At 39.5% G+C, this 23506-nt stretch overlaps 1 protein-coding gene across 1 annotated transcript in view; it reads right to left on the reverse strand.

The window, feature by feature from the left end:
• CCDC134 (coiled-coil domain containing 134) overlaps positions 1-23506 on the reverse strand; it is a 40783-nt gene that overhangs the window by 6129 nt on the left and 11148 nt on the right. The window contains exons 2-6 of the mRNA XM_067469169.1: positions 17600-17763; positions 12274-12386; positions 5344-5465; positions 3427-3511; positions 841-1022 (exon numbers count right to left, since the gene is read on the reverse strand). Of these exons, the coding sequence (XP_067325270.1) occupies positions 841-1022; positions 3427-3511; positions 5344-5465; positions 12274-12376 (492 nt within the window). The 5' untranslated portion in view covers positions 12377-12386; positions 17600-17763. The remainder of the gene's footprint in view (positions 1-840; positions 1023-3426; positions 3512-5343; positions 5466-12273; positions 12387-17599; positions 17764-23506) is intronic.

Here is a 23506-nt window from a genome sequence, read left to right on the forward strand (position 1 = left end):
ATGCAAGACATGCTGTATTGTATATCTCACAAGGAAAGCTCTTCTCTGTAGAGAACCTGAATGGGACCCTTATATATACAGTATATCAATTATGAATGTCAATGAGAGAAATGTACAATTTTAAAATTTCTACAAGAATTCTCAGCATGGATTTGACCCATGCTGGGAAATGATTACCAAATAAGATTTCCTAATGATTGGGATTTTGTGGTGGATGTAGATTTTAATGCATTTTGATATTTAATAGTTTAATGACACAAAAGATTTTAATTTTTTAATGATACTTATATTCTAATTTGTTTGCATTGTTTTAATTGGCATTGTGTCATATTTATTATTAGCTACCTTGAGTCCCTCTAGCGGGAGAAAAGTAGGATACAAAAATAAAGCGAATAAATGAATAAAATGATTACATTTATATCGAGATGCACAACAATAATAAATAATAGTAGTAGTATTTATATCCTGCTTCTTCTCTCCCAAAAGAGACTCAAAGCACATTAACATTTACATGCAGATTTCATGCTAGTCCCTACACAAATGCTTTCCATATACATATTCTCAAATATTTGAGGCAACCTTTAGATCAGTGGTTCTCAACCTGTGGGTCCCCAGGTGTTTTGGCCTACAACTCCCAGAAAACCCAGCTAGTTTACCAGCTGTTAGGATTTCTGGGAGTTGAAGGCCAAAACATCTGGAAATCCACAGGTTGCAAAACACTGCTTTAGACAGTTTATTTTCCCCAACCCATTTTCCTTTACCAACACTTTGCCTGCCAACCATCCCACTCCAAAGGACAGTGGAAACAAGGGAAGAAGCCAAGCAACTGTAGTATCTTACCAGTCCTAGTACTTGTGAATGGGATCCTTGGTCAAAGACGCCAGTTTGGTTACAGAAGCTGATCCCCCAACGGATTAAGTTGTGCCAGTTGGAGTTGCGATCGAAGTAATGATGTACTATCTTTGGAAAGCGTAAGACTACATCACCAAAAAAGGCAGTGTTCTCTACCACATGGGAATATGCTAAAGGAGAAAAGAATCACAGTGACAAAGGTCAGGAGTCTGTTTTATTGGTTTTGCCACTATTAGAGATCAACCAACTTCAATGTCTGTGGGAACAAACTTGGAATAATTATATAACAGTGTAACAAGTTTTCCATATTCAGCATTTGTTAAAAGAAAGTTTTTTTTTCTTAATTTTGCTTGACAGAAAAGTAGGCTTGTTGTCCTGTGTCAGTGACTATGAAATAGAGCGCTTATACCTTATTCCAAGTTCATTTATTAAGAGTAAGAGGGAACAACCCAATGTATGCAGCATTTGGAAAGGCAAACGCTGAAGGAATGAATTCACCCAAATTCCTGAACCTCATAATTCCAGGATACAAACTGGCATCACACAAACCCTTGTGGAACCCAGATGAACATATAATTTAATGTGACATCATTTTCCCTTGAGCTGTTTTCCTTGAGACATTGAATTTTGCTATTGGTTGTTGGTTCTGATGTTCATTTTATATATTGCTTAATATTGTTGTTTTTATCTTGTTATATTGCTTTTTGTTATTATTTGGTTTGATATGCATTTTGATGTGTGATGTTTTAACTGTACTGTTGAGCTTGGCCTCATGTAACCTGCACGAGACCCTTTGGGGAGATGGAGATGGGGTATAAAAATAAAGTTGTTGTTATTTAAAAAAACAATGGGAATCTTAGGAGTATTTTTAAAATATTGAATAAAGAAAGTTTTGTCACAACTTATAGTCAATAATAATAATAATCATCATCATCATCATCATCATCATCATCATGATCTTTATTTACACCCCCCACCATCTCCCCGAGGGACCCAGGGCGGCTCACAAAAGCACTCTAGAGTGCTGCATATAAAATAAACAATACATTAGCATAAAAACAATAACAACATAAAATTATAGCAACAACCACAACAGATGCATGTAACATAATAATAAAATTATTAAAATTTATAAAAAAAACAGAAGTACCTGCAGGTTTGGAAAGTGGGGACTAACCTAATCTCTCTAGGGGGTGCATTTCAGAGCCGGGGAGCCACCACTGAGAAGGCTCCCTCTCTCGTCCCCACCAACCATACTTGAGACAGTGGTGGGACCAAGAGAAGGGCCTCCCTGGCAGTTTCTGCAAAACAAGAAAAAACTTGTATTGCAGAAAAACTATTTGAAGAAACATCCTATCATCATCATAGATACTGGTGACAAGAGTATTTTGAGATGTAGAGGCAGGATAGAGCTTGGCAAATAAACTTTTTTTGTATTTTGTGTCTTGCAAGATATCCAGCCCTTTTTCTAACCTTTCTAGCACATTTGGTAGAGAGAGGAAACATGATTGCCTCTCATCCTCTAGGTTTTGAGGGCCAACATCTTTTGACAGGGTAAAATATCTATGGTGACAACAATTTCTTGAGAGAATGCCTTAACATAGAGACTAGTGTATTGAACAAAATCACTGGAATGTATCTTGTCTCTAAAAGGAAAGCTAAAATTGCTTTTCTAACGGCTGGAAGGCAATGAATTTCCTCATCAAGGTATTTTAAAAAGTAATTAGAAACATAAGCAATCAGCTCTAAAAGGAAATATATATAAATTTCCATATAACATACACATTGCAGTTTAATGAGGGCACAAAATCTGAAGTCCTGGAACTAGAAACTGAAATTCTTTCACTCTGAATTCCAAAACTATTTTTAAGATGATTAAAAACACTAAAGGGCTTTAACATTTAGGACATTGATTAGCCTGTTTCTCTCAGTATTATTATCTCAGTATTGAATTTATTTCTATATCACCTCCCAACTCACAAAGGTTTCCAAGATAGGGAGCAAATAAAAAACACTTAAAACAAAATAAAGATTTAAAAACCATTGTAAACATGTACTCCAATGCTGTTTAACAAATCTTAAAAACATTATAAAAACACTCCTAGATTCCTGTTTTGAAATAGTTAATACAGCAACAATCAAACATGGAATGCCCTGTGGAACAGCGTTATTTTGGCACATTACATGAAGACATTGCGCTCCAATGGGATGCATTTAACTGACCAAGAGAAAAAAACAGGGTTTCAGTCTCAATGAGCCCATATGCCTATTTAATTATACTGATCAGCCCTACACGCGTGAACTTTCCAAACATATGCAGAGGCAAAATAGTAAGATTCTGTTCCGCTTCATGTACCATATGCCATGCAGTTTCACTTGGCTGTGTTCCCATCCCAGGACCTTTACAAATGTCAGAAATGATGACACACAAGAACAGAAATGACAGAGGTGGCTAAGGAAGAGTAGCCAAGATGGCAAGGGAGCTGCAGTGCCATCACGGCTCATCATTACAAACTTAATCGATAGAGAATAATGGACAGGGAAAGTGGGATTAGAAGAAGAGAGTGCCCCCACCATCCTTTAGCTTTTCATCCTGAGGAAATGGCCCATCTGGTGGAACATCTGCTGCTATAAGCACTGCCCGTGAGTCTTCAAGGACCTGTACATCATAAGAGAAAGCCATCTCAGGTTATTCTAGTTTCTGCCAAAAGCGTATTTTTTCCACATTCTATTATCAGGAACAGCTTCTTCTGACCTCCTCTTTTACTTTGTTCAAAGCAGGGAACCACTTTAGTCTACAGTCTAATGACGTTGTAGATGGTGCTCCTACAGGATAATTGGGCTGGAAAGTTTTTAATAACTTATGTTAGTGTAATGAGGGTTTACATTAGCATAAATATTTTCTTATATAAGGAGATATCTGGTATCTCCATGCATACTTTCCCCCCTCTGTTTGGCCAAGAGAAGCCAGATAGCATCGAGGTCAAAAAATAAAAAAGGCCTCTGATTGGCCACAGCAATGTGCCCAGGTGCCATCCAGCTATTACTCTGTAGGTGAAGGGGGAAATGTATCTTGATTGGATAAAGTACCCTTCATCCTCTAAAACTCCAATGCATACCCTCTGGAGATAATTTACATTCCACAAACATAGAATCCTAGAGGTGGAAGAGACCTCATGGGCCATCCAGTCCAACCCTCGCCAAGAAGCAGCAAAATTGCATTCAAAGCACCCCCAACAGATGGCCATCCAGCCTCTGTTTAAAAGCCTCCATACAAGGAGCTTCCACCACACTTTGGGGTAGAGAGTTCCACTGCTGAACAGCTCTCACAGTCAGATAGTTCTTCCTAATATTCAGGAGCAATCTCCTTTCTTGTAGATCGAAGCCATTGCTCCGCGTCCTAGTCTCCAGGGCAGCAGAAAACAAGCTTGCTCCCTCCTCTCTATGACTTCCCTTCACATATTTATGCATGGCTATCATGTCTCCTCTCTGCCTTCTCTTCTGAAGGCTAAACATGCCCAGCTCTTTAAGCCACTCCTCATAGGGCTTGTTCTCCGGACCCTTGATCATTTCAGTCGCCCTTCTCTGGACACATTCCAGCTTGTCAATATCTCTCTTTAATTGTGGTGCCCAGAACTGGACACAGTATTCCAGGTGTGGTCTAACCAAGGCAGAATAGAGGGGTAGCATGACTCCCCTGGATCTAGACATAAAACAAGATCTAAGCCTAGCCTTATCACTAGATGTGTGGTCTAATAAATATATATGCTAGCCTTTGAAAATGCTTCATAATATTAACTGGAAACAAAGATTGAAGTTCTTGGATCAAAGCTTGGTAGTGGCTCATGCACACAGGTGTGCCATTACCTTCACCTCAGGCAGCATAAAAAGGGAGCCTGTTGCCCAGAAGGTCAATAAAGAAACAACAGCTCTACATAGCTTTGATTGCCTTTTCCATGTGTTGTCAAGTCCTTGTAGCCCAGCTGGAAATCACTTATCTGATGCTGTGTTTATTTCCCTCCATTTGCTTAAACACAGCCAGAGAGCAGCCCAAATAAAACACAACAAAAATATTAGATTGCTCCTTGAACATTCAGCCCCTGCTTTTAGATAATCTCAAGGAAAAAATATATCTTGTACTGTTTGGGCAATGGGCAGAGACAAACCAGAGGATAGGGGTGCCTTTGGTGAATGGTAGCTGTTTGATCTAGCAGCACTTTGTGTGAGTGTGGGCCCCATTCTTCACTACCTCCCAAAGGACTAGTACAGTGGTTCTCAACCTGTGGGTCCCCAGGTGTTTTGGCCTACAACTCCCAAAATCCCAGCCAGTTTACCAGCTGTTAGGATTTCTGGGAATTAAAGGCCAAAACCTCTAGACCCACAGGTTGAGAACCACTGGACTAGTAGTTGCCACCTTTCCTATTGCAGCATTCCCTTCAGGACAACTCAAAAAATTGCAGGGATGAAAATCCTCTGTCCAGTTAGGCTCACTTTGAAAAGGCCCTTGAGCATGATGTCTATGATCTTGTATTGTTGGTTCACATCATTGAGTTCAATCAGGTTCTTCAGGGCATTCATCTGGTCTTTGCGTTTCACTTCAAACAACTTCTTATCTGTGGCTTAGTCAAGGGTGCTATACACAAACAAAGACCCCAAACCTTGCTCCAGCCCCCCTCATCCACCCAACAAAACAACCCAAACCAAAAGCCCACAGTACAATTTTCACATATTTCCCTTTTTCTCATATAGTCTATTGATACCCACCCAAAGTAACCATTACAAGAGACTGGGTTTCTCCTAATTACAGCAAATGTAAGGGATATATTCTCGACTTCATGTGGATACATGAAACTGGGTAACAGTGAGCCCTACTGAAATCTCATCCAAGACTACACAAAAGTGTACTGGAGGACCTAGAAACTTCTGGACATCGGTCTCGCATATATGGGGTCATACTGTATTGTCTCCATATTTCATGAGAAAGTCCCATTTTCTAGAAACAGAATATAGCTTAGAGAAGTATTTGTTGATCTGAGGCACTAGGACCCAAACTCAGACCCACAAAACACTGTTGGTGCGTCAGTGTCCTGCAAGTCATCTGTGGGGCTGCACGGCTTGATCAGTGAGGCCTTAAACACCAGAAGGAGAGGGATGAAATGGATGAATAAACTGCAGAGACAGAGCAAGGGAAAAGGTCACATTAGTGGAGCCATTCATTTTGTTTTGCGAAAGATATCAAGTGTAAAACGTCAGTTACAATTAGTATCATGAAAATGCTAACAGAGAGGAACAGGAATCAGTCATGGTTGGTGGGTCTACTAAATGTGCCTTAATATATAAATGTGTCTGTGCAAAATGGCTTTCCTATGGGATGTTCCAGAAAAGGGTTTGATAATATTGTAGTGGTCTACACTAAAAAAAAAAAAAAGGGGGGGGGAGCAGGGAACTGCTAGCTAAAGCTCTGAAACAGAATTACTCTAGTTGTGAATAAAAACAGAAAAACAAGGGAGGATAATACAAATAATAGATTAAAACTAAAAGGTGGCAGGGAGAAAATGTTATCATTAAAAAACATATAAATACCATATACATTGAGTATAAGCCAAGTTTTTCAGACCTTTTTTAAGGCTGAAAAAGCCCCCCTCGGCTTATACTGGAGTCAAGATTATTTATTATTTTACTCTGTTGCTATTATTATTATTATTATTATTATTATTATTATTATTATTACTACTACTACTACTACTACTACATTTATTGTTTTACCCTATTTTTATTATTACATTTACATTATTTTACTCTTTTTATTATTATTACATTTATTATTTTACTCTATTATTACTGTTATTATTACATTTTCATTATTTTAATTTATTGTTTTTATTACATTTATTATTTTACTCTCTGTATTATTGGTAGGATATGTAAGCACATTTACATTGAAGAAGGTTAAAATAATGGTTTGATCAGAGTGTTGGGCAGTCTTATCTTAAATTACAGTTTTATGTAAATATTCAAAAACATTTAACCGACTGATGCCTCAATTCATGTAATTTTAGTGGTATCTATTTTTATTTTGAAATGTATCAGTAGTTGCTGCATTTTCCACCCTCGGCTTATACTCGAGTCTATATGTTTTCCCTGTTTTTTTGTGGTAAAAGTAGGTGCCTCGGCTTATATTTGTGTCAGCTTATATTCGAGTATATACACTATTACATTTGGGTAGAAATGAGGGATATTTAGAGAGGTTACTGCTCTTCAACCAGGAACTGCCTTTTACTGATAAGACTGCATTTTTATTTTACCTCTGCCTTGAGTTTAACATTGAGTGACAATGTTAAACAATGGCTTTCTTCCCTCATTTATTCTTACAAAACCTATTAAAAGCAGATAAGGCTTTTATTGGTTCAAAGCTACTCATAAGAATCACTGCTGTATGGGGATTAGGTTTTCCACAGACTTAAAGGGAACTTTTAGCCCAATAATGGTGGTAATTGTACAGTGCAAAGTTTCTTTATATTTTCCCTGGATCACTCCAACCGATTCCCATCATCAGGGGATGGCTTAAAAACAGAGAGTCTAATTTCCAAAGGTCTCCAGATGTAACTGTGTCTGTATGGAATGTGTGAGGTTGTTTTTTTGTTTTGTTTTGGGGGGGGGGGGGGGTCTTCTCCTGAAAGAGATCCCAAAGAACTAGAAAACAAAAGTGTAGTTCCAGAAGTGATGTTCACAAAAGTCTTGCGGCAGGGATCTAAAGAGACAAGACCTGGGGTGGATGCCATACCTGTTTCTGTGTGCATTTGCCTTCAATTCACCTGTGAGCTTATAGTTTTCCTCAGGTAAGGAACACTCAGGCATAGTGCTCCCATGACTCTAAAACACACTCTTCAACAAGCATCCAAAATACAGGTTATCATTTCCTTATTGACTGTTGGCAGACATTTTATTCAGGCCAGCCTTCCAGAACTCAGTTTCAATGTTGTTGTTTATTTGGGTTCCCTGCTGCTGATGTTGACTTATTCAGATATTTTCATGCATTATTGATGCCTTTTAATATACATCAGCCCTTCAGAGAGATTTCTGGCCAACAGACAGGGTCAAGAATTCTTTAAATAAAATCCAAACAAGGCAAGCAGAGCATACTAAGCACCTCTACATTATTTAAAAGACAACAGTGCTATTTAGAGGCTAGTCACAATATCTTATCCTGATATAAATAATGGGGAGTGAGAAAAGAAATGGTATTGACATTTGTAAAAGAATACTTTCCATAGGAGTAGCCACAGTAGTCTCCTACAGCAAAAATAATTAACTACTGCATGATTCCTAAAAGAAAAATGCTTGAATGCCAGTGGTACTAATTATGTCAGTAGAATCCAAGGGGGTGGTAGCCAAGATCTATCTGGGCTTTAGCACAGCTGGTTAATCACCAGCAGCAATAGATATTACCAATCGAAAGGTTACCAGTTTGAAGGTGAGTACTCGACCTTCAGCCCAGCCCAGCTTACTGTCCACCAGGCCAGTTCAAAAACAGCTGTGAGTAGAATAATTAGGCACCGCTTAAGCTAGGAGGTATTTTACGGCACCAGAAATGAAATCCCAGAAAAATGCCAGCCATCAAAAGAAGGTGGACATCTGTGGTCAAGGCTCTTTATCCTAGATGTCAGAGCAACACCACCCCCTGTGGTCAGAATCGTGCATAACTTCTAGGACACCGAAGTTGGGGAAAATGCAGACATAATGCCTCTATCTATTTTCTCTGTTTAACAGCATTGAATGTTTGCCCTATATGTGTTCTGTGATCTGTCCTGAGTCTCCTTTGGAGTGAAAGGGGTGGAATATAAATGCTAAGGGCTCACTATTAGGGAGCAAAGGAGGAACGTAAGCAGGGAGTGGGGCTAGAAAAAGGCTGCTGGTTCTCTGCCACATGTTTCTGAAATGGCTGGCTTCCAAAGGGAGGGGTGTCAGAGCCATGGCACTCATGGAAGGATGACTTGGAATATTGCCTGTTTCGTGACACAAACCATCCCGCCCAGACTGTCTGTCGCTGAGGATTGACACCCCACCCCACCCCACTCAAAAGCCAAACAATCAGGAAGCTTAAGATGTCTTGGAACTCTATGATTCTGGCAGGCTTACCCAGTCTTGTGAATTTCAACCTGCACTTTTATCAGTGAATTTCAACCTGCATTTTTACCTGTGTATACTATGTGTGTTTTAATAGTGTTGTGTTTTATCTCTCTGTTTTAACCATATTGTTAAAGATACATCATCATTTTAGTAGTAATAGTAGTAGTAACATATCCAAACTCTCTCAGCATAACTGAGAAAATGAAATATTACACATAAAATATTACACATACACATACAACAGGATTCCCAGCCTAAAAAGTCTACTTCATCAATGCATGATGTTACTGAGTGCCTTCAAGTTATTTCTGATTTATGGTTATTGAATCATGGGGTTTTCTGGGCAACCTTTATTCAGAAAGGGTTTGCTTTTACCTTCCTCTAAAGCTGAGAGAATGTGACTTGCCTAAGGTCATCCAGTGGGTTTCCACAGCTGAGTAGGCCTCTAGAATCACAGTCCAACACTCAAACCACTACATGGTTTTTATTGTGTTAATGTAATGAATGTTTTACCTGTATTAAATGTTTTTAACGTTTAAATTATTTTTGTACTGTTGTGGGCATCGAATTGTGCCGTTTTGTAAACCGCCGTGAGTCGTCCTCAGGATGAGAATGGCGGTATAGAAGCATAGTAAATAAATAAATAATAAATATGATGTCGCCTCTCTGTGTGATGTTAGATGGTGTAATAATAAATAAGAGAATGTTATTTATATTCGGCCATATCTCTCCAGAAAACCGAATGATGTCATCAACATATTCTACAGCCCATTCACTTGCTTGTGTATTCTAAATAGTGGAAAAAAACAATATCTGTACAAAGGAATAAATGGCAATTAGTTCGATTAGAAATGACAGACAGACATTTCTCATTTAAAGCAGCAATTCTGAAAGAAAATAATCTGAAAGGGTGTTCCCCAGAGGTGCCTCCAATCTGTAATAAGTTTCAAAAATCTTCCACCTGTAGCTTGAATCAATATAAAGTTGTTATCAGCAACTGCCTGTGATAATTAGGTTACTAATACTAGGCAGTCTAAACAATCACATGTTCTGTGAATGGTTGCTGTTAATAATGTACTTGTCACTGTTTATACTTTTTGCATCTGTTTCCAAGCCCTTCCCTTCCCCTGTAATCATTTGTGTACATGTGTAGGTGAATCTGTGTATCTGATGAAGTGGGATCCATTGTGAAAGTGTATGTCATTACAATCTTGATTATTCTATCAGCTTCTATAGTTTTCCCAAATAAAAGCAATATTACAGATCATAATGAAAGGGGGAACCAGTGGAGGAAAGGAGGTAAATTAAAGCAGCCTGCATACTTAAACAATAGCTCTGCAAAGATGAAAGCACATAGCCAGCGAGGATGTGTATTTTTTTAATATATGGGGAAATGTTTTAGACTTTCCTGCTTCTAAAAATAAGCAGTGCTGGATGAGCATTTTTCTGCTGCAGAGACACAAGTTGCAGCTATTAAGAGCATTAGACAGAAATACATAAAACAAGTTGTATAGCAGCCACACTTGGGTAGGGTCCGTGGCTGATGTCATAGACATTAACTAGGACAGGAGTGAGCAAAGTTCAATCTAACGCTATAAATGAACCCAAAGTTGCTTTTTTTGTTCATGGGTCCTTCAGAGCTCTCCTCAATACCTTCTGTGCTTTAAAAAAGTGTTATTTTCCTACTCTTGAAGCCTGATGGAAGACAAAGCGATGTTTTTGTTTAGTGTAGAAGGGAAGACCTGATGTAGCTCAGCAGTCAGGGGCTGATGGGTTCACTGATGTTTCGGAAGGGATTGTGAGATTTCCTGGGATTCAAACTGATGCCGATTCAGGCCAGGTTCAAAGTGTTGAAAATTCAAGCCAGGGAAATGAAATTGACTCAAGACAATGCTGAGCTCCAAGGTCAGTCACAGGAGCCAGAAACAACATCATTAGATAAGGTGTTGAGTGAAGAAGAATTAAGTAAAATGGAAAATTCTCACAGGAAAGCATTTGGTGTAATGAAGATAAGCAAAAATCTTCATTTACAGATTAGAGCAGAGAATCTGTAGGTCTGAGGAAATGTGTGGGAAAAGACATGATTTCATGACTGCTTATTAACAGCCAGTGTTTACCTTAAAGTCAGTTCAGGAAAGGTTGGCTTTCAAATTAGGAGCAAGACTTGAGGCTCTGGTCAAGTCATGTCTTGCTTTTGGATTCAAGGATCTTGGAAGTTATCTATATTCTTGTTTTATGACTCTTGCTCAAGTTTTTCTACGTATTGCTTTTGCTTATGGATTTATGCTGTACTTGTGATTTTTGGCTATTCCTGGACTGTATTACCTTTGGATTTTTATGTGACATTTGGATTCCTGTGTGATTACCACCTATTGCTAAATCTTTTTGGATTATTCCCCTTCTTTCTTTATTCATGCTTTTTTTGCATATATTTTATGTGTTTTTACAATAAACTTTTTGCTTATACTCTGGATTCTTGTGTAGTGCTGTGGTCATAGGTGGCTCCAGACCTGGGGTGTAACAGGTCCTGACTCCAAAAGTAAATTACTACAGGAGTCAGGACCTCCTTTCCACACCAAACAAAAACTTTAAGAAACCACCCAGAAGGGGACTCCTAGCCTTTAGGGGGCATTTCTGAGCTTTGTCTGTTCTGTAGTAGATAATAATAATACTTTATTTATATCCCGCCCTATCTCCCCAAGGGGACTCATGATCTAGAAGACTTTGGGATCATTTAAAGTAGCCCAACCCTAACCTCAGGTATGCCCATCACATCAGGCACATGATCCCCTTTCATACAGCAATGCAAAAAAGTTATGAATATACCAGTGTGGAAGTACAGCATCAACATCATTACAAAGAATGATACAAAGTGGAAAAAGGAAAGAAAATAATTTAGGATATCATTATAGGTCACAGGTATTGTCCCCCCAATCGTCTAACTGAACTTGCCTAGAGATATTACAACTGCCAAAGTATTTCTTTGAGGAAAATATTTTGTTGTTCAGAGATTTTCTATTATTTCATTTTCAGTGAGTTGGTGTGAGCTGGCTATTTTATATGTTCCTGACTTTTTACTGATATAGCTAACATTGTTGCCTTCATTATATCAGGACTTTTTAGTACATTGCATAAATTTGTCTGTTACCATATAACAAAAAGCAGTATACAAGTATATTTTCCCACATCTTTACAAAGCCGATTCTTCCTTGCTCTACCCCACCACAAATTTTGCTCCCTCTCCCACTCACTCAACTTTCAACATCAAAATCTAGGCCATGAGAAGGATACAGATTTCAAACCCCGAATCTGGATTCATCTTCTCCATGTCAGACGTGACACCTCTTGATAATATCAGTGTAAAAAGCAACGTGCAGGCCCGAAAATAATCCATCTTTGAGATCCTAGATTGTGGGAAAAAGGTAGGAAAGGGATAGTAATGATTGCAGATTAAAATACAGAAAGCATCCCACATATTTCATAACTGCAAATAATTCCACTGGTACACAGGTCTGTTTCATGAAGGGATCTTCCCACAACTTTTGCTTTAGCCTCCAATCTACCTACTTTATGGAAATTAGATATCTGAATGCAAATGGTGTTCAACTTTTAATGGTTTAGTAGCACCGGGATTGTGGCGCAGCTGGCTGAGTGTCAGCTGCATTAAGATCACTCTGACCAAAAGGTCATGAGTTCAAAGCCAGCCCGGGTTGGAGTGGGTTTCCAACCAATTGTGTGTAGCCTGTTGTCGACGTTTGCAACCCGAAAGACAATTGCATCTGTCAAGTAGGAAAATTAGGTACCACCTTAAAGTGTGGGGAGGCTAAATTAACTGATTTATGAGGCCATAAAGAAGACTCCAGCAAAGCATTCCAGCAGGGAAGCATGCGGGGAATGCGGAAGTGCTTCATCAGCGTCGCAGATGGACGATGAAAGCGATAGCTCCCCTGGCGGCCAGAAAAAGTTAAAAATAGCCTCTGTGTATGTCTGTATATGTTTGTAAGTCAAAAATTGGCATTGAATGTTTGCCATATATGTGTACACTGTAATCCGCCCTTCTCACCCTGCGGGGTGAGAAGGGTGGAATATAAAAGCTGTAAATGAATAAATAAATAAATAGTTTCCAGATTTTATTATCTGTAAGTTTGTCAGTACTGCTTAACTAGCAATGTAACGAGCTACTGCTTAGTTAGTTGGTACTGGTAGTAGTGGTGGTTCTCACTGTATTGTAATGTCAGTGAGTAGCAATGGGTGCTGCTCCAACAGGATGCTGGCTCTGCTTTCCTCCTTTCCCCTTATCCTCCTCCTGTTTCCCCACTCACTTCACAGAACTCTCTCTTGCAAACTCCTCCATGCTTTTGCAAGCAGTGAGTGAAGGAAACAGTTGGGTGGCCCAGGTCCATCCTGTCGACAGATCAAAGAAAATGAGAACACCGTAATTGGAGGCTGATTTGGCCCTTAAAAAGCTCCTATATCTGGGAGACCTCACAGGAACAGGCCATTGTGAGGTTCATTCTCCTTGTGCTTCTCTTTTTCTCTGCCTACTGCCAGCAGCCACAGCCCATTACTCTCTTCACCACTTTGGCACCAAAACACACCCACTTTGCTCCTAGGCTGCCTCCACCAACTTCCTTCGGTCTCAGATTTTCAGAAATGTTAACAACTGCAAACATGACATACTTTATCTTTCTCTAGAAGAAGGATCTTTGCTTCAAATATTTCTGCCAAAAGGTTTCAGTACTTTTAGTACCATCACATATTTTAATATGCAATGTCGCTTCCTCAGTAAGATGGAAAGGAGGATATTGACTTATTGCATAGTCATGCCAGTAACAGCAGTTCCAAAATGTGTTGTTAATGGCTGGAATCACTGGATTGCTGTGAGTTTTCCGGGCTGTATGGCCATGTTCCAGAAGCATTCTCTCCTGACATTTCACCCACATTTATGGCAGGCATCTTCAGAGGTTGTGAGGTCTGTTGGAAACTAGGCAAGTAGGTTTTATATATCTGTGGAATGATGTCCAGGGTGGGAGGAAAACCTCTTGTATGCTTAAGGCAAGTGTGAATGTCGCAATTGGCAACCTTGATTAGCATTTAATGGCCTTACAGTTTCAAAGCCTGGCTGCTTCCTGTCTGGGGCAATCCTTTGTTGGGAGGTGTTCACTGGCCCTGATTTTTTCCTGTCTGGAATTCCACTGTTTTTTTAGTGTTGCTCTTTATTTACTGTCCAGCTTTAGATACTCATGGCCTAACTTTAAATACTCATGGCCAGATATTGTTCATTTTCATGGTTTCCCCCTTTCTGTTGAAATTGTCCACATGCTTGTGGATTTCAATGGCTTCTCTGTGTAAGCCTGACATGGTGTTTGTGAGAGTGATCCAGCATTTCTGTGTTCTCAGATAATATGCTGTGTCCAGGTTGGTTCATCAACGCTAATCAGGATGGCTAATTGCAACATTCACACTTGCCTCAAGCAGACAAGAGGTAATATGTATACATTAGATTAATTAGCCAAATTCATATAGGTGGAAAACTAAATTAGATTAAACTACTTCAAATTGATTACTTATTGGGTTAGTTATTAATTGTGGTAATGGAAGAAGGCACCAGTCAGGCAAAGGTGTCTGTATAGAATGAAGATTGTGAATTGCTATTTGCAAACCTGCACTAATATGGGAAGACAGCTGGGCAAAGGAACCCATAGGTGGAGCTCTTGTGGCTTATCTTTGAATTATTAAACTTTACTCAAGTAGTCTTTGTCAACTCTTTGACTGTCATCTACTGCCAATCATAGCATCTGTCTAAACACAAATTTTGGTATTGAGCACGGGTTCAGCACTTTGAGAATCCCAGCTGTCTCCTCTCTTTTCTAAAAGGCTCTTGGAACAGTCAAGACAATTGACACTGCAAGGAGACAGCAGAGCCTTTGATGAAAGAATGATGGAATGAATAAGATTTCCATGGGGGGCTGAGTTTAGCTTCAGAATAGACATGATTTCCTGATAAAAATGACGTGTGCCAATCATTGTGAATGCTGGCTTCATATGAATGTCACTTCAAAGCAGGATGGAGATGCAAACAAGCAGGGAAGAAATATTCCACATTATGAGACAAATGAACGAAACCTGCAAAAATTGAAGTCTCGGGTAACCTATAAGCAAAGCACTTCTCTTCCCTCCCCATTTTTATTTTCCAAAAGCTATTTTATATAAAGGGTTATGGTGGCGCAGCAGGTTAAACAGCTAATCTGCAGAACTTGCTGATCACAAGGTCAGCAGTTCGAATCTGACAGGGTGAGCTCCCACTGTTAGGCCCAGCTCCTGCCAACCTAGCAGTTTGAAAACATGCAAATGTGAGTAGATCAAAATGTACCACTTTAGTGGGAAGGTAATGGTGCTCCATTCGGTCATGCCAGTCACATGACCTAGAAGGTGGCTATGGACAACACTAGCTCTTCGGCTTAAAAATAGAGATGAGGACCACCCCCCAGAGTCGGACGCAACTAGACTTAATGTCAAGGGGAAACCTTTACCTTTATTTCACATAACTCTTCACAAATTCCTAATCTGCTGCTTCATCATGATGAGGTGACACAGAGCTCTCAAAAATATGCCACTGGAGCACAGATTCTAGAAAGCTGGCAAGGCATGAACCATGGTCCAAAAACCATGGCAGACTATATGTTTGTCATCTAAGAACCAACCTAGCTCAGTATAGGCAGGCTTATCACGAGAACTGAGGCCATCAGATAACAAACTGGCCACAGAAGATAGGAACATAATGGTATGGAATCATTTTGACTTGCATTGGTAAAGTACATCAATGAAAATTATGGAAAGTATGAATCTTCAAAACATGCTGTGACTCTTGAATATGTTCCATCTTCACTGAACTATTTGAGGGGTTTGTTGTACTCATAGAGGAATTATTGTATTAATTTTCAAATACTTCTCCAAATGTTGAGATTCCCCCAAGCTTGTCAGTATTACTAACTTCTTGCTTCCTAGTGGCCCCATTCTGGCTAAAATCCAGGTCATTCCCACCAGTGGAACCTGCTTTTGTAATGATTAATGCAGAAAATTGTTTCACTGTTTATCCCAGAAGGTACAAGGCAGAAATTCCATTGCTGTTCTTGTTAATATTTTTCTATACTGTAAATAATACATGACTAAAAGGTAAAGGTTTCCCCTTGACATCAAGTCTAGTTGTATCCGACTCAGGGGGGTGGGGCTCATCTCCATTTCTAAGCCAAAGAGCCAGCATTGTCCATAGATGCCTTCAAGGTCATGTGGCCGACATGACTGCATGGAGCGCCGTTACTTTCCTGCCAAAGCGGTACCTATTGATTGACTCACATTGGCAGGTTTTTGAATTGCTAGGTTTGCAGAAGCTGGGGATAACAAAGGGAGCTCACCCCGTTCCCCTGAGTGGAACCGCTGATCTCTCGGTCAGCAAGTTCAGCAGCTCAGAGGTTTAACCTGCTGCGCCATCACAAGCCTCTCAAAAAAGGATGAATTGCTGAAAGATCATTAACAGCACATGCATAGTTATTTTCTTTCTCTTCTAAAAACATATATAATCTTGTAACAGAATGGCTCTTTTGCACCCTGAATATTACAGAGCTGAGACAAGGAAACCCAGCACAACTTTGCATCATCTTCACCTAGTGACTCTGTCTTGACTGTATTGTTGAAATCGGAATCACTGTATTGTTGTAGGTTTTTCGGGCTGTATGGCCATGTTCTAGAAGCATTCTCTCCTGACGTTTCGCCTACATCTATTGCAGGCATCCTCAGAGGTTGTGAGGTTACCTCTGAGGATGCCTGCCATAGATGCAGGCGAAACGTCAGGAGAGAATGCTTCTAGAACATGTCCATACAGCCCGAAAAACCTACAATAACCCTCTGTCTTGACTGTCTTCTTCTCCATTCTCCCCAAATTCCCAAAAGAGAGTGGCCCCATGAATCCAGGATATCTAGGATTGTCTGTCCTTCCAGGGCATGGTCATTAATCAGACCCTGAGCTGCTGAACGCAGAAGCTGAAGTATTGGGTCCATACCCTTCCTGGCTTAAGAATCCGTGTTTCTTGCCCAAGAACATAAAAGTAAAAGAAACTTTCTGTATGGTACATAGTTTATGAGAAAGACCACAAGAGAGTACCTCTGTGTTGCTTTGGCAGCAGGAAAGATTTCAAATTACACAGAAAGAATGTGACCAATCCAGAAAATATGTACTTTTTGCACTAGAAAGCAGGAAATTGCAGACAGCTGTAAACATTCAAAATGCTAATTAGTCAATGTACGCACTTTGAATTAAATATGCCAAGAATATGAAATTACAGATAGCTGCAATAATCAAAGAATGCTAATTCGTTCATTATATATGTCTGGAATACTGTGTCTAGTCCTGAGCACCACAATTTATGAAGGATGCTGACAATCTGGAATGCATCCAGAGGAGGGCAGATAAAATGGTGAAAGGTCTAGAAGCAAAACCCATAAAGAGCAGTTCAGGGAAGTGGGTATGTTTTGCTGGAGTGGAAATGCGCCACCGCGGTCCCTATCATCTACATATTAGATGATAATTTTATTTTAAAAAGAAAATAAAGACATCTACCTGGTAAATCAAATAAAGAAATATTGAACAAGTTGTTCCGACTAATGAGATGTCCACTAAACCACATCAGGCACAGCTGTCAGTCAATGATCATCAGGAAGTTTCTTCTATGCGTCCTCTTCAGTAACATTACAAGTTTGTTCTCAGTTGAGTTGTGGTATATCCTGTAACAAAAATTAAAATAGTTGAGGAATAATGTCATATAGATGCTCCTAAATAAAATATTTACCATTCCAATTACTGAGTAATAAAACATGGAACCACCTTATTACATCCAAAATCTGGATCTTCAAAACAAGACTTTCTGCTGCTAAAATCCACAAATCTACATTGATAGAGTCTAGCCTCAACTATCTTTTGAAGGATGAGAAAATCAATAAACATTACAGACATGGCTGAATTGGTAGATGGTATTTATTTGCACTTTTGAAAAGCTTTTCAATGACCACAGCAATCAAAGTTCGCTATCATAGAATCCTTAATAGCCATGAGACATTACTAGTCCTTAACTAGTTCAAGAACAGGAAGGACAAGGTGTAAGTAAATGGACGGCTCTCACAGTGAAAAACATAAGCACTGGAATTCTCAAATGACTCATAGAGCGTGATGAAAAATGAAACAGTCAGCAAAGATCATCAAAAGGATTTCTCCAAACTGGATTGACAAAGGACAAGATGGCACAGGAGGTTAAATTTAAGCAAGTCATGCCTGTTGTAGCAAAAGAAATCTTGGCTTTATCAGTCCTCTGACAGTGTCTGAATACAACTGGAAAATCAGAAAAGAGATCTCAGTTATATCTCATTTTTTTTTTTTTGTGTCAGGTGTGACTTGAGAAACCGCAAGTCGCTTCTGGTGTGAGAGAATTAGTTGTCTGCAAGGACGTTGCCCAGGGGACTCTAGGATGTTTTGATGTTTTACCATCCTTGTGGGAGGCTTCTCTCATGTCCCCGCATGGGGAGCTGGAGCTGACAGAGGAAGCTCATCCATGCTCTCCCCGGATTCAGACCTCTGACCTGTCAGTCTTCGGTCCTGCCGGCATAAGGATTTAATCCATTGCACCACAGGGGGCACCTGATTTATATGTCAACGACACCAGTGGAAAATGTTTCCCAAAGTTTTGTTTGTTTTTGTTTTTTGTTGTGTGATTGCCCTGTCTGATAATTGGAAGTTTTAGGGGGTCCAGACATCACCTTATATAACATGTACACAAACTGTGTTTTTGGCTACTACTGCTTTTGTTCTTTTCTTCTTTTTTTTTTGCAAACAATTCCAATAAAAAGGGAAAAGCACAAAAGTTCCACAACTTTATTTATGTTTACAATAAAAGGTGTTCATTTAGAAACACCTACAGTGCACAGTTGCGGTAGAAAGCAGGTATCCAGTCCTGCCGAATATTAAGAAACACAACATAGCTAGCATCACAATAGACTAAACCCAACTGACTGCACCCACAGTACACTAATTCAATTAATTGTTGAATGGTAAGGCAATATTGAAGGGCCATGTTAAATTGCTAAGCTGCAGAACTTGTTGATCGGAAGGTCAGCAGTTCAAATCCACGAACAGGGTGAGCTCCTATTATTAACCTCAGCTTCTGTCAACCTAGCAGTTCGAAAACATGCAAATGTGAGTAGCTCAATAGGTACCACTTTGGTGAGAAGGTAACAGCGCTCCATGCAGTCATGCTGGCCACATGACCTTGGAGGTGTCTACTGACAACACCAGCTCTTCAGCTTAGAAATGGAGATGAGCACCACCCCTCAGAGTCGGACACAACTAGACTTAATGTCAAGAGGAAACCTTCACCTTTACAATATTTGTATAAATCACATGGACTGAATAATTTTGCCCTAGCTTCTAGTGACATCAGTTGAATTTAGGACAATGGGCATGGCTGATGTATTGCAGCCACATTTACAAAGCTATTTATAATTATGACCAATGTTTTCCTGAAAAAATACAGATAAAACTAGAAAAATGGGCAAAGGCAAACAAAAAAGGCTGCAAAATTCACCTTATAAGGAAAAACTATGGTCTTTGTTTACATGCTTGTTTTTTAGTTTGGAAAAAAAACCCAATATGAAACAAAGATGTGGTGCATGTGTGTGTACTTAGGTCCTCACCACAGTAGAGAATGAATACATTTTAAACCTGCAGAATTCTGGGGTTTGTAGTTTAGGCGGGGGGGGGGGGGCTTTAACAGCCTATCTAAACTACAAACCACAGAATTCTGCAGGAGGCAGAAATTGAATTTTAAGTGGATTTATTCTCTAATGTGATGAAGTAGTTCTCTTGTCCACCTAAGGCAGTGGTTCCCAACCTTTGGTCCTTCAGGCGTTTGGGACTTCAACTCCCAGAAATCCCAAACTGTTTTTCCAGATGTTAGGAACTGTGGGAACTGAAGTCCATAACACCTGGAGGACCAAATGTGAGCCAATAACTCCATAGGTTTTCTTAGAAAAGAATACTCAGAGGTGATTTTGCCAGTTCCTTCCTCTGATATATACAATACAATACAATTCTTTATTGATTAGTCAATTTTGACCATATCAAAACATACAAAACATACACATATAGTAAAACCATATATGAATACGAGGCATCATGGCCTACTGGCCTGTCAACCCACTCCTAAATAATTAAGCAACTACGAGATAAAAAGGTTAAAAGATTAAAATTGTTTAATTCCTTAAAATAGGGTTAGAGTGGGGGGCATGGGTAGGTAAAACTAGTGGCGTGTCCATATTAAGTTTTTAAGTTTGAGTTTTGCTGATGGCAGCAAGGTCGCCTCTCTCTGCTTCCATCTTCTCACGGATGGCCAGCGCTTTTTGGATAAAAAGGGTCAATTTTAAAATAGAGTTTTTATCTGAACCCTGAAGAAGGATGTGCAATTTCTCCTTATTCTCTGAATAAGTATGGTTCTCCAGCAGAGGCTCTAGGTAGTAAGACCGGATCCTGTTGTAGTAGGGACATTTTAAGAAAAAATGTTCTGAGTCCTCTGATATATAGCCTGCAGCATCACTGCAGATTCACTGTAAGTCTCCCATCTAAACATTACACACTGGTGGCACAGCTTAGTTTCCAAGATTAGACAGGACCTTTAGGATATTTAGGCCACACAGATTTATTAAATCGCAAGTAACATTTTGCAGTGGCGATGCTCTTCTTTTGTGAATAAAAAGTGGTGATTCTCTTCTTTTGTGAATAAGCACACAAGGGCCCGATCGGACTTGAGCCCATAATTGCTTGTTTAGGTGATCCCTCATTGTCGGAGTAGGATTCTCTTCCAATCTCTCTTTCGCCCTTCATTCCTGTCTCTTCAAATTCTACAGCACTGCTGGTCACAGCTGACCTCCAGTTGGAGCGCTCAAGGGCCAGGGCTTCCTAGTTCTCAGTGTCTAGCCAGAGTTTTTAAGGTTGGCTTTGAGCCCATCTTTACATTTCTTTCCCTGTCCTCCAACATTTTCTGTTCTTGAGTTCAGAGTAGAGCAACTGCTTTGGGAGACAGTGGTCGAGCATTTGGACAACGTGGCCAGTCCAGCGGAGTTGATGGTGGAGGACCATCGTTTCAATGCTGGTGGTCTTTGCTTCTACCAGCACGCTGACATTTGTCCGCCTGTCTTCACAAGACATCTGCAAGGTTTTTCAGATGCAATGCTGATGGAATCATTCTAAGAGTTGCATGTGACGTCTGTAGAATCTATCGGTGTCAATGGAGGGGAATTTTGGTCTTGTTTCAGCCCAGAAGAGGGTATGAATTTATAAGGACAACAACTAAGGAAAGATTTAATCCCCCACCATTCCAACATCATAAGCCCAGTCCTGATCAAATCCCTACGAAATATGTTATAAATAATGTAAAGTTTGGCTGCACAATTCAATGAATAGCTTAAGCCTATAATGCCTGGATCACGGTGTCGCCAAAGGATTTGAATTTTATTATAGATAATTATCTTATAAATTTAAATTTATACTGTAGTTGTAACATATTGCTTTGGCTCTCAAGAAGGAGAACATTGAGTCTATTACTGAGACTCCAAAAACAAATTCTGAAACAGATGGAGCTGGCCAGCGAGAGATCACTTGGTCTACTGGGATCTTCAAGTCCACACTGCAAAGTGAATGTTAAGCACTGAATACATTGATGTGTATAAAAGAACATTCACAATGAGAAAATAATGGGCATTTGAAAGCCTTTCTATTCTGGGAGCAAAAACAAAGCAAAGAGGAGTGGCTGAAAACTACATTCACACAGCTGAAAGCCAGGCAGCATAAAGCTTGAGGGGATCATCCAGTGGGACAGGCTTAACTCTTGTATTAGCTTACACAAAATAGTACATTGTTATTTTATTTCACTATTTCAAAGAGGCTGTGTTTGCTGAAAGAATGCAATGTTATTCAGACACTCTTGTCTAATTCAGTTTAGGCCAGGAGTAACTAGGAACGGGGACAGTTGTGGTTGAATCAGCTATCATCTGCCCGTGGCAGCAGAGCCATGCTGGGTTTGTGGGGATGATTTTTTTCATGTCAGGAGCAACTTGAGAAACTGGAAGTCGCTTCTGGTGTGAGAGAATTGGCCGTCTGCAAGGACATTGCCCAGGGGATGCTCAAATGTTTTACCATCATGTGGGAGGCTTCTCTCATGTCCCTGCATGAGAAGCTGGAGGTGACAGACGAGAGCTCACCCCAATCCCTGAATTCGAACCACCGACCTTTCTGTCAGTAGTCCGGGGGGGGGGGGGGCTGTGGTGATGATGGGTTTATAGTTAAACACCATCAGTCCGGGGAAAACTGAGGTAGGCTTATTAACTACTTGGTAGGCCACTGGCCAATTTCCAATTGACTATTCAGTGCTTCTTAGTTGCTAGGATTCTCGTAAAGAAAAACAGAAGGTGTAAGGACTCTGGATTGACCCAGTAAAGTAACTCTTTTGTTTTTCTGAAAATACTCATTTACAGAATCTGTAAAATTCAGGTAAGTTATGCTGTCCTTTAACAATCTTTATATATAAAATATCAGCCTGCATATGTTTGTGCTTGCAAAACTCAAAAAGTAGTTGATCGATTGACTTGACATTTTGACACAACGTTGCATTCCAATACGTGTGTGTTTTTATAATAAAATGAAATTTTTACACAATGTTGCATTCAAATACACGCATGTACTTGAGTAAAACAACCAGTCCGGGAATAGACAAAGTGGAATCTGTGATGGTCAAAGCAAACACTCACAGCCTAGCTTTCATTTTACCTCAGCAGTATAAGAAATGAAAACTGAGCTTTAGCAAACAATCGCTGCACACCTTTCCTTTTACCACAGCAGTAAAAGAAATAACCTATCACAGAGCAGCTTTCATTTTACCACATCAGCAGGAGAAACAACAACCAATCACAGCACAGCTTTCCTTTTACTTCAGCAGCATAAGAAAAACCAACCAAGGCAAGGTATTTCATTGATTGATGTGTTTTCTCAGTGAATCTATGTTTGCAACAATACTTTTATCTACTATGTCATTCATTTCATATCAGACTGAGCCACAGCGAAGCATGGCCAGGTTTAACTAGTTACATTAATAAAGCAAAAGCCCCAGAATTTTTTAGTATGCAGATTGTTAAATTATAGGGATTAGGTTGTTTGAGGAAAGTAGTAATCTTTTTTCCTCCAGGGGTCATTAGTTGCTTATTTGTCCATTTGTTTGTATTTGAAATTATTTTATTAATTATTTGACACAACAATCTAATATACAATCACATTCAAAAATAATGAAACGCATGTAGATCTATATTTAAATGGCAACTTGTGCAAGGTAAGTATAACATACTTTACCATTCACTAGAATGCAAGACATTCTCAAAGAAAAATATGTGCAAACTATTCTTAACTAAAATTATTGGTTACTATGTTTTA

The sequence above is a fragment of the Anolis sagrei genome, chromosome 5, assembly GCF_037176765.1.
Source record: "Anolis sagrei isolate rAnoSag1 chromosome 5, rAnoSag1.mat, whole genome shotgun sequence".
In the NCBI taxonomy this organism is placed as follows: Eukaryota; Metazoa; Chordata; class Lepidosauria; order Squamata; family Dactyloidae; genus Anolis; species Anolis sagrei.